General features: G+C 42.2%; 1 protein-coding gene across 1 annotated transcript in view; it reads left to right on the forward strand.

Moving 5' to 3' along the window:
• The window catches only part of TPGS2 (tubulin polyglutamylase complex subunit 2), a 34,980-nt gene that overhangs the window by 6,054 nt on the left and 16,793 nt on the right, over positions 1 to 12,133 (forward strand). The window contains exon 2 of the mRNA XM_007974228.3: positions 3,734 to 3,813. Coding sequence (XP_007972419.1) covers positions 3,734 to 3,813 — 80 coding nt within the window. The remainder of the gene's footprint in view (positions 1 to 3,733; positions 3,814 to 12,133) is intronic.

Below are 12,133 nucleotides of genomic sequence, written 5' to 3' on the forward strand. Positions count from 1 at the left end.
GAGCTATGATTACATCACAGCACTCCAGCCTGGGTGACAGCAAGACCCTGTCTCTTAAGTATATACATATAGGTTTATGTCACCTACTCATAGAAAAAGATTTAAACCTGACTCACAAAACCCAGTTATTTGCTGTTTTCAAAAACATACCTAAATCAAACTAAATCAGAAATGTTAAATATAAAAAGATGGATGCATGTTTCTGGGATCCCACAACCACCCACACATTTAGGTCCACCAGATCCACTGCAAAGACTCACAGGATTCAGAAACAGTTTTAATCCCAAGTATAATTTATTACATTGATTAGCAGGAGGAAAAGACATAGGTAGAATCTAGAGGAATCCATGCACAGTCTTCTGAAGTGTTCCCTCTTGTCAGTGGTCACATAGAATACACTTCTTCCTTAATAGTGAAATTCAACAATATATGTGCAGTGTTTCTTCCCTGGAAAGCCTCTTTAAGCCTCAACTTCCAGGGGTTTATTGAATGCTGTTCACATTGGCAAAACAACTAGTCACAGCTCTCAAAATTTCAGACTCCCAGAAGGATAGCTGCAGAATCAAAAACTGTTACTGCTTTTGCTGCCACAGCCACCACTACAACTTCCAGCCCTCTGAGACCAAAACACCTGTGAAACTATGCTTGCAAGAAGACCTGGTCTCCCCATTTTTTCTCTTCCTCATCTACTGATTCCCTTCTTCCAGGCTTTATGAGTGTATGTTTCCATGCAGGCATCCCAGCCACCAGAGGGAGTCTTAACTACAATGGAATCTAGGAAATGAGGTCTTTAGCTAACCAGTCTAAAATAAAGGAAAGCACGCTAGCGGGGAACAGGAGGAGGTGTTAATTGAGCCGGTCTGCAGTAATTGCCACATCATCCTTCAAGGCCCAGATCAGCTGTGTGCAGTTTCTGATGTTTTCTATCACTTGTTCAGTCTTTGTCAACCTCCCTCTGCCTTCAACTCCTGTGGCCCTGACAGTCAGTATCACCTAGTTTAACACATAATTACATATTATCTTGAGTTTTCATTTTTGTTTCATGTTTGCCTTATTTATCTAACTAAGCAATAAGTTTCTTCAAACAGTATCTCCTACTTAAATTCCTAATCTCTGGTAGTAATTTCCCAAAGCTTAGGACATAGCAGGTCCTCACTAAATACCTCAGAGAGACTGGTTTTCACTAGAAAATATATTCCAGTTATCAATAACTGAATAACAAATCATCCCAAAACATAGTTTGCTTGAAACAACAATTAACTATCTCTGCCAGCTCTGTGGATTGACTGAACCAGCTGGGGTAGTTCTCATTTGGGGTCTCTCAAATGGTCACAGTTAGATAGCAGCTGGTACTGGAATCATCAAATGGCTTCTGCACTCGAATGTCTGCCCCGCTCAGTACTTCTCAGTATGCCCTCTGTCTCCAGTAGAGTAGCTTGGATTTAGTATGTGATGGCTCAGGAATCAAAGAAAGGCAAAGGGAAACTGCCAGTTCTCTTAAATTTTAAGTCCAAAACTGGCCCACCATTTCTTCACCATATTTTATAGGGCAAGGCACTCTCAGGCCAACTCCAAACTCAAGAAGTTGGAGAAATAGACTCACTTGTCAATGAGAAGTGCTATGGGCATGCAGGGAAGGAAGGAATTGATAGCACCCACCTTTGGAGTAAGCTACCACAGAGAGTTTTAATCCACGGCATATCACACAGTTACTTAGAGTGGACTGTGCTGAGTCTAAAGATCTGAGTTTCATATCTCTTACTCTTGCCATGCAGGTTATTCCAGCCAGGCGGCTGACAAATGCTTGTCATTGGTCACAAAGGCAGGACAGGGAGAATGGCTATGCCTATTCAGATATTGCTTCTCATATATGGCATCTTGATAGGCCAAGGACAATGTATAATTTCTGTTGCTTTCCAATACATCTGCAAATGTTTTTAGTTATCTCACCAAAATGATAGGCTACTAAGACAACATGATAAAAACAGCATTAGGCTTGGTGTCCACAACTTTGGTCAGATATTTCATTTTATGAATTATTTCACACCCTTGAACCTCAGTTTCCTTATCTTTTAAAACGATGGTAAGGATACCTGCTTCACAAGATTGTTGGAAGATTAAATGGGATAATTTATGCCAATTTCCTGTAACAGAGTATTATACAAACGTAATTTACTGCATGCCCTGCTCTTCCATATCTCCAATACCTTCTCCTCACCAATTCTGAAGTACTATATTGGATATAGGAGTCTCTACAATGGATACTTCCTAAGCAACTTATTATCTGAAATTTATTAAAGTCAATATGTTGGCCAATTACCTTATCATGAGAGTATTCCAAGCTTAAGTATGATATGACCCCATCTGCAGTAGCATCACAGTAGTTTTGTCTGAACCTATAAGCCTTCCATGTAGGCCTGTTATAAACAGTAAATAATTGTATGTGTCCTCTTTCAAACCTAAGGTCTCTTGTGACTTGCTGAAGGTGAAGGGAAGTGAAGACCCATCTAAGGTCATACAACTAGTAAATGTATAAAGCAAGACTAGAATAGGTAGAGTCTAGAATTCTTAGTTCCTATATTGGGCTATTGCTGCATCCCAAGATTTGAGTTTCTGGCAACTTGGAGGAAATTTTATATGCATGAAAAGGGCACTGGCTTAATTATAGGATCAGTGAACCACATAAAATGATTAGAAGTCTCTGTCATAGTCCTAGAGATTTTAAAAACTCAAGCTACCTTCCTGTGTCAGCCTCCCAAGTAGCTGGGAGTACATGTATGCACTGCCACACCTAGCTACATGTTGTTCTGTTTATGAGGGCACCAATGACTGGATTAGGGGTCTACTCTACTTCACTATGACCTCATCTAAACTAATCATGTCTGCAGTAACTTTATTTCCAAATAAGGTCATATTCTGAGGTACTGGGGGTTAGGACTTCGATATCTTTTTTTGTGGGGGTGGGGACAGAATTCAAGTCATAACAGCTTTTATGACAAATTTTAAGTCTTGGATTAAGGACTTCAGAATCTTGAGTCTGCATGGCCACAGACAAATGGAGAATGTTGTTGGAGATGTTGAACTCTGTAGTATTCCCAGGTGGCTTCTGCTCTCCCTCAGAGTGAATGATAGAACACAGCTCCACAAAGAGAAGCAGACCAGATTATTTGGAGACCTTTTCCTACTTCAAGGATTTAGAAATACGACTTACTTTTTGTCTTAGTATATTTTTGGATAGAATCTATTTTTTTTGTTAACCCAACTTTGAAATCCTAGACCTCATAGAGTAGAAGGTTATGTCCAAGATGAGTTTTATTTAGAAGAAAAGTTAATAAGCAAGTTTTATATCTTATAAAAGTTAATGGGTTGCTATTCTCCATTTCTTTTCACTTTATCCTGAATATATAGATTTAGCTCACTGAGAATTTCAGTGTGAAATCACTAGGAATCTACAATCTCTGTTTTTTGTTCAATAAGATTAATGACTGAGCAATGACAGTATAGAGCACAGTCTGTGCATATCCCTTCTATCAGGTAGACTACATTGTCCTAGGTTATGGGACCATGCCTTTCAGAGGTCAACCAGTTCTCTGCTTTGATCACAGAGGTAATAAGTGTTTATGAGAAGGATTGGGTGTTCTTAGAGCAGTCATCAATAGTTAGTCAACATCTAACGTAGAAATGTATGACAGTGGACCAGTTGCGACTCTACAGACTCTTTTTTCTCCTCCAGAATCTTCCCCAGGTGTGACAGAGGTGACCATCATAGAAAAGCCTCCTGCTGAACGTCATATGATTTCTTCCTGGGAACAAGTAAGTGTTGCCATGTGAAGTCTTTAACTCCCAACAAAGAGAGGTCAATGTAAATGTCCCTGAGAAGGAAAGATTAGGGGAGGAAAAATACTTATCTCAGACCACAGCTGCTTTCAAGGTAGAATTTACCTTTTCTATATTCCTGTCCAGCCCACTTAACAGTTCCTTTCGTTCTATGCCACTTACCCAGCAATGGAGTGTCTCCCCTGAGCCCCACTCTCCTATAGAAGCAGTGGACATTCAAAGTTGTATACAACAAAGCTAAAAATCAATTAAGGAAAGAAAAGGATATGTATTAATAAGTGTCATGCTGTCCAGAACATGGTTAAGTGTTGCACATAACTACTAAGCAGATTAAAAGCTAATGCTTTCCAATTTTCCTCTGAACTTCAATTCATTTATTCAATAAAAATTTTAAGCTTCTACAGTGGGCCAGACATTGTGCTTGGTGTTGAGCTCTGGGGATTAAATGGTATTTTTTTTAAAAGGCACTGTTTTTACCTCTTGATCTTACTGCCTAAGACATAGTATAGGTTCTTATGAATGTAATTACAAACTGGCCTGAGTACTGTGAAAGACAGGTAAAGGGAGCATTGCCTGGAGACCTGCTGTAGTCTAGAGGTTAAGAAAAGTTTTCCCAAAGAAGCAGTAAGAAGTTGTTAACCAGGTATATGGGATCTAGGAAGATGAGACTTTCAACCTCTATGAAGGCTTCAAGATGGGAAGGATTACATTGTTCTGACATCACGAAGAAGGAGCACAGGAGAGCAAGGGAGAGAGAGAGCTCACCAAAGACCAGGAAATCCGGGGCTTCATAGGTTTTCAGCAGTTTGCTCTTTACCTTAGAAGCAAAGGGGAGTCATTGAAATGTTTTCAGTAGGGAACTATGAAGTTAGATTTTTACTTTGGAAAGACCACTGTGGCTGTAGAGTAACAAATGGATTTGACTGGGGCAAGTGGCAACAAATTGCCCTACCATTTAATAAGTACCTGCTAACACTTACCCCATAAGTCATTCCATACTAAATAAATAATAATCCTGCAAGGTGGGTATCGGTATCTCCATTTTATAGATGAAGAAACTGAGGCTGAAAGAGTTTAAAGAATTTGGCTGGCACAGTGGCTTACGTGTGTAATCCCAGTGTTTTGGAAGGCCAGGGCAGAGGATTGCTTGAGGCCAGGAGTTCAAGACAAGCCTGGACAACATGGCAAGACTCCAGCTCTACAAAACAATAATGTTAATTAGCCAGGTATGGTAGCACACACCTTTACTCCTAGCTACTGGGGAGGCCAAGGTGGGAGGATCCTCTGACCCCAGGAGGTTGAGGCTGCAGTGAGCTATGATCACAGCACTGCACTCTAGCCTGAGCAACAGGGCAAGACCTTGTTTCTTTTAAGAAAGAAAGAGAGAGAGAGAGAGAGAGAGAGAGAGAGAGGGGGGGACAGAGAGAGAGAGGGAGGGAGGGAGGGGGAGAGAGAGAGAGAGAGAGAGAAAGAAAGATTATTTTGTTCTGAGTCACATAGCGACCAAGTGGCAGAGCCTGAATTTGAACTTACAGTTGCTCTGCCAGGCTGCCCCTCTGACAGAGGACAACACCATGGGAGTCTTGCCCTCAGCAGGCAAGCAGTCCTACCAGCCTGACTCCCCTCCCTGGGCTGAGCCAGCAGCAGCTTTTCTGGCAGCTCAGTAACTGGGAGTTGATCCAGGACCTCAGCTCAGCAGCATCCCAACTCTTCTCGTTCAGCCCCCACCTCCATTTCCACTCACAGCCCATCATAGGAAAAGGGAATTCCAGAACAGTGTCTATGAAACTTATTGGCTGATCCTGTTAACACCTGTTCCTGGTACTTCTGTGACTATGCCATTGTGGCCTCATTGACATTGTTTTGTTTGTTATAAATAACAGTAAGAGAAAAGATATGATGGAGGACATTCCTCTTGATTCTTTTTGGGCTTAAGTCAGCACTTTAGGTATTAGTAGAACTGCCAGGCCGGCACGGTGGCTCACGCCTGTAATCCCAGCACTTTGGGAAGCTGAGGCAGGCAGATCACGAGGTCAGGAGTTCAAGACCAGCCTGGCCAATATGGTGAAACCCCGTCTCTGCTAAAAATACAAAAATTAGCCAGGTGTGGTGGTGCGCGCCTGTAGTCCTAGCTACTTGGGAGGTTGAGGCAGAAGAATTGCTTGAACCCGGGAGGCAGAGGTTGTAGTGAGCTGAGATTGCGCCACTGCACTCCAGTCTGGGCGACAGAGCAAGACTCTGTCTCAAAAAAGAAAGAACTGCCTCAGGGCTCTTTTGTGAGAGTCAGATCCTGGTGTTTTCGTGTCTGCTGAGGACTTGCATTGGAAGATGAGAGGACAGGAATGCCTTGTCTAGGGTGGAACACTATTAAGTTTCTTTGGAATAAAGTGATTTCTGAGGCATATTCTTCCTTGTGTCTTGTACCATACAGTCCTTAGAACTCTTTAAGGAGAAGACATTACCCATTTGTCCCAGTTTTACTTATACTGTAGTTTCTTCATTTGGAGCTGCCTTCCATAGCTGTGTTTCAGGGATAGAGTCTGCAGGAGATCTCTTGGGGTCTAATCTGCCTCCTGGACAATGCAACTTTATTGAGTTCCCTTTTAGCTTAGACTGACACGTAGGGAAATGCAGTTGTAGTGCTAGATAAATAGCCATCAGAGGTCTAAAAGGATTAAGGGGTAAGCATGAGAGAAAGAGATTTTTAACTAACTGAGACAGTTAATGGAACACTTTCTTCAGACGTATTCAGTTGGGAGAATACCTGTGAAGGTACCTAAAATTATCAGATATATAGATTTGGAATTTTCCTTTGAGTTCTTTAGTTAAAGTATCTCAGATCTAAGTTCAAATATGCCAAATCTAATACACAAGCTAGGTGTGGTGGTGCACAGCTGCAGTCCCAGCTGCTTGGTAGGCCAAGGTGGGAGGATTGCTTGAGGCCAGGAGTTCAAGAACAGCCTGGGCAACATAATGAGACAACTCCTCAACCCCTGTTTCTTAAAAAATAAATAATAAAATTTTTAAAAATAAGATACTAACAGTATTAGGATCAATAATGTAAAAACGTTTCTTTCACCTGAGTTCGGCATGTCTGGGCTTGTAAAGGCCTGTGGGATGCTTGGAAGATAGCCTTTGTGGTGTGTACTTTTGTTTCAAGATTCAGTTTTTATATAACACTATTTTTTTCTGATTATGCTAAACAAAACAGTCAAAAAGGTGTATTGAAAATACAAAAAAAAAAAAAGAATTTAAAAAAAGTCTTCTAGGATTTTACCACCTAGACATAACCATAGTTGGTGTATTTTTGGTTATGCGTGTGGGTGGAGGGTAGGCAATGGGATCCCTTACAAGTCCATGAATGGGAAGTGGTCCATGGACTCCTTGAAATGTATGTCAGATATGATTTTTTGGGGAGGTGGGGGGAAAAGGCTTTTTCAGATTCTCAAAGGGACTCATAACCCCAAAAGTTTAAAACAAGTTTTTGTATAATTGTTTCATTCAAAATGGGGCAATACTCGATGTGCTATTTTCTTACTGACTTTTGTCTCGTAAGCAGTGGAGGGTAGAAGTTTGGGACTGCTCTGAAACTCCCTTGTCTCACTTTCTCACCCTAGAGGTTACTAAAGAGCATGTTGCCACAGGAGCAGGCTTGATAAGCCACCCCTGCTGTGTGCCTGCTTCCAGAAGTGCTTGTACCAGAGAAGCAGGAGGATCCCAAGGGGCTGATAATTCCTGCTTCTCTAGAGAACTAACCCTAGAGACCCATCTCCTTGGAGACACCTCATTTAGAGCCCAACCTCCCTCTGCTGTACCTGGTAACCACAGCTGCATAAATACATTCAGATAAACCCCCCTGAGAAGGGCCCCTCTGCCCCTTTGGGCAAATATAGCTCTGTGGGAAGCTCACAGATACATAATACTAGTAAGGATATGGAAGCATTTTGATGTGGGAAAAACAGACTAGAGTAGAAGTCTTATGCCAGCTCTAGACCCTTGGCTAAGTCATGTAACTTCTCTGGATCTCATGTTCATCATATATTAAATAAGTAATTTGAAATCAGGGTTATTGAAGGACTCGTCCAGCTGCAATCTAGTCTTTTGTGATTCTGTACTACAAATCCAGGAAGAAAAGTTGACAACTGAAACCTAAATGATCATATACCTACTGCAGTCCCCTGAGGTTGGAGGGAAATGTGAACAACCTTTTTCCATTTTTATATATTTCACCATTTTTTCTTCTTAAATACACAGGTTGTTTGCCTGCCTCTGTGCAGCTGTATGATTCATTGTTCATTGTGCCTGCTACCTGCCTTTTGTCATGATGGTCCATAGTAAGGCCCAGTGCCTACACTGAGCTTTTCATCTTTCAAGCACCAGGAAAGCATCTGCCTCTTAGTTCTAATGGCATCCTGATGCCAGGAGAGTTCTGTTATTATTAAGCATTTCAGTGACATTTCATAGTTGCAGACGACTTTACAATTCTTGATTGGTTACACCCTCCAATCCCCAGATAAAAATTCAGTTTACTGATAGTGAAACCATGGTCCACAGAAACCAAACAATTCAGCAGAATATCTCCTTTTTTTCAGGCTCAGTTTTTCTACACTCTACAGAGTGGGTTCTGAACCTTCTTGAAGAGCTGTTCCTTACATGTCCCACTGTGAATTTATGATAAGCATTTCTAGTAGAAGAAATCACCCTGCGACACCATGTCACTAGTGACCCCCTCACCTCATGCTCTTACTCTGCCTAGGAGATTCTCTATGTTCTCCACCAGTCAACCCTTCTCTCTAGCACTTCACTTCTTTCTGCTGGCAGCTTCCCCATAGGGGCGTCCCATCTCTTTAAAATTAAAAACAAAAAACCTTCAACGTATGTCTCCTTCTAGCTATTTAGCTATTTGTTCCTTTTCATGTCAAGTGTGTAGAAAAATTGTCTACACCAGGGGTTGGGAAATGTTTTCTTTAGAGGACCAGATAGTTTATGCTCTGGTGTTACAGTCTCTGTCACAACTACTCATTTCTGCCATTGTAGCTGTGAAAGCAGCCATCAAAAGTACTGATATGCATGGGTGTGACTGTGTTCAAATGAAATATTTTTACAAAAACAGGTGACAGGGTAGATCCAGTGGCCATAGTTTACGAATTACCGTCCTTCCCTCATTTCTCAGTTATTCATCCTGCCACAGCCTCTCTTTAGCCACCACCATTCTTGGATACCATTCTGTCAAAATCACTAGGACCTCTCCACGGCTAAAGACTGACTTCATCTCACTTGGTATCACTCCTGCATGCCTCCCAGTTAGCCAGTCCCTTCTCTGCTGGCCTCTTCTCCCTTGGATGCAGAAGCACAACTCTGATTCTTTCCTTCCTCGCAGGCTCTTCCCTCCTAGTTCTCTTTACCCCTTCAGCTCCACAACACTTACCTGTTCAACATTTGTCTCTATATAAATTAGGAATATGTTTGACTTAAGGAAAGATAAACTAGCAATAGCTTAAGCAAATAGGAATTGATACTTTTCATGTAACAAGTCCTGAGGTAGACAGTTGCAGTTGGTTCATCAGCCCTGATAATGTTAAGCCGTTATCTCTGTAATTCTTTTGTCCTTTTTCTTTATGGTGCCTCTGAGTAGAAGAAACACACACTGTTTTTCCTCTCCTGTTATTCCGCAACAATCAACACAGAAAATTTCCATGACCAAATGTGTGTGTGTTGCAAGGGGAGTTCTCAAACACATCAACAAGCAATCAGTTCTGCAGTGAATACCAGCTCGGTATCCTCCAATTCAATTCCGACGCTGTCTCCCTGGAGATAGTGTCAGATCCCGTAGGTTAAGGGCTCAGTCTCACAGGACTGCCCCTCACTTCCAATGCCAACTGCAAGTCCCAGGTTGTTTTACCTGTGCTGCTGACCCACCAGCTATACATTGGGGTTCCCATGACCCCTTCCTCAGGTTCAGTTAATTTGCTGGAGTGGCTCACAGAACTCAGAGGAACACTTACTTAACATTTACAGGTTTATTACAAAGGAAACAGACGAAGAGATGCACAGGGCAAGGTATGGTGGGAGGGCGGGGAACTTCCCTGCCATCCGAGAGCACGCCACCCTACAGGAACTTCCATGTGCTCAACTGTCCGGAAGCTCTTCAAACTCTGTCTTTTGCCGTTTTATGGAGGATTCATTATGTAGACATGATTGATTAAACCATTGGCCATTGATGATCAACTTACCCTTCAGCCCCTCTTCCCTCCCTGAGGTTAGGGCGTGGGGCTGAAAGTTCCAACCCCCTCCCTGCCTTGGTTGTTCTGGTGATAATCCCCCATCCTGCAGCTACCTTGGAGATGCCAGTCATTTGTGAACTCTTTAGCACACAAAAAGATATCACTTTGGAGATTCCAAGGATTTTAGAAATTGTATGCCAGGAATCTGGGACAGAGACCAAATATATATTTCACAGTATCATAGTGGCAAAATAACTGCTAAAGTCTCAGCTGTCATTTCCAAGCTCAAAAAACAAAAAAGAGGTAAAGGATGTTACTAGGCACATCTGTCACCTTTTAACAGGACAGGGAAAGTTTTCTTAGAAATCTTGTCTTTTGGACTTATGTTTACATTTTAATGTCCAGCACTAATTGCAGGAGATTCTTCAACCTCAGCAAAACAAAAGCATTCAGTTAACGAAGCCCTCCACCTCTCCTAAGGTGGAAGTTTGAGAATATATTCGGGAATTCTCTTGGGGATCTCACACCATCCCTCCACAGCTCATCCAGGTTTTCCTCCACTTCGTGGAATGTCCTCCCTGAGAAGAGTTTCAGGAGGTGCTGTTGTGCTCACTGCCACAATTTCCAGCAATGTTCTCATGCTTCTTGATGGATGTCCTGGGCAGCTCTTCACCTAACCCTGGTTGCAGACCAGCCAGAGAGCCAGCTCAGCGTGGACCAGCACCTACAGAAACATTGATTTCTGTCCTGTGGCCCCTATGCTGACCTGATCCTGCATCTGCTCCCAAGTTGGGAAGTGGCCTCTAAAAGTGAGGGGGACAATGGGGTGCAGGATTGTCCAGGAGTAGAAAAGGTGAGTAGAAGGCAGTGGACAGTCCCTAGCCCTTCCCTTAAGGCCCAGTGCTATTGATTTTATGGAGTCTTGTTGATAACTCCCAAAACAAAAATGTGGCTCAGGTCCTTCATCCAGTGAAAGAGTAACAGAGCTTGTGGTGGACTCTTTCTAAAGTAGCTTAAAGAAACCATTGTAGATTGTCTCAGGAGAAGAAAGACAGATTAAAAATTAGGAACTATGTGACAGAATCACCATTGGGCTAGAGATCGCAGATACCATCTTGATGCAATCAGCTGTTATTTCAGACACCAGTTGGTGTTATTCTTCCTTGTTGACTTTCTCCCCAGACCCTCCCTCCAATCCTGATAATACCCTTGTCCGTTCACTTTCTGCCCATCTTCCTCCTCCCCACCCTCCTATTACAGCCCCCAAAATATAGACTGAGCATGAATCTGTGCAGGAAGAAGCCCTCTGATGTGGGCAGATTGCCCCCTGTGGAAAAGCAAACTCTTTTCAGGTTGGTTAGAAGAGAAATTTTAAAATGGCAGTAACTGAGTCACTGGCCAGAAAAAAAAATGGTGAAATATGTTAAAATTAGGAGAGGTTGTTTACGTTTCTCTCCATCCTGAAAGGGCTGAAGCAGGTATGTGGTCATTTAAGTTTTGGTTGTGAACCTTTCTTCCTGGATTTGCTCCACTCGGAAGAGCTACATGCAGTAGGAAGGCTGGAGCACTGCAGACCCAGCAACTGCCCAGGGGTGCTTGGGGCAGAAGGATCTGCAGCAAAGAGCAGCAGAGCCAAGGCTGCTAGTCATTTAAATTAGAATGACAGTGAGGGATTGATGTTTTTCATGAAGTTGGTTTACTTGAAAATTGTTATGTATATTAGTATGTGAAATGTGTATTAAATATTGGATTTCACAGATTTTTTTCTATTTGTATGAATTTTGAATAATTATAAAATTACTGGCATAAAATAATACCAAAATCTCTTTCTTGGGTGAAATAAATACCATAACAAATGTTATAATTACTATTACTGAAATTATTCAGCCTGACTTACATATGAACAATGCCAAATAGTCCACCAGCCCTCAGCCTGGATCTCATGGAATCCCCATTAAGAAAGGCTGACAGACAGTAGTTTCCTCGTCCTCACCACGAGATGGCACTAGTGATCAAAATGTCATAGGGATGCTGGCCTTTTGGAGTGACAAGAGGAGCAAGGACCTCGTCAG

The sequence above is a fragment of the Chlorocebus sabaeus genome, chromosome 18 (assembly GCF_047675955.1).
Source record: "Chlorocebus sabaeus isolate Y175 chromosome 18, mChlSab1.0.hap1, whole genome shotgun sequence".
Classification (NCBI taxonomy): domain Eukaryota; kingdom Metazoa; phylum Chordata; class Mammalia; order Primates; family Cercopithecidae; genus Chlorocebus; species Chlorocebus sabaeus.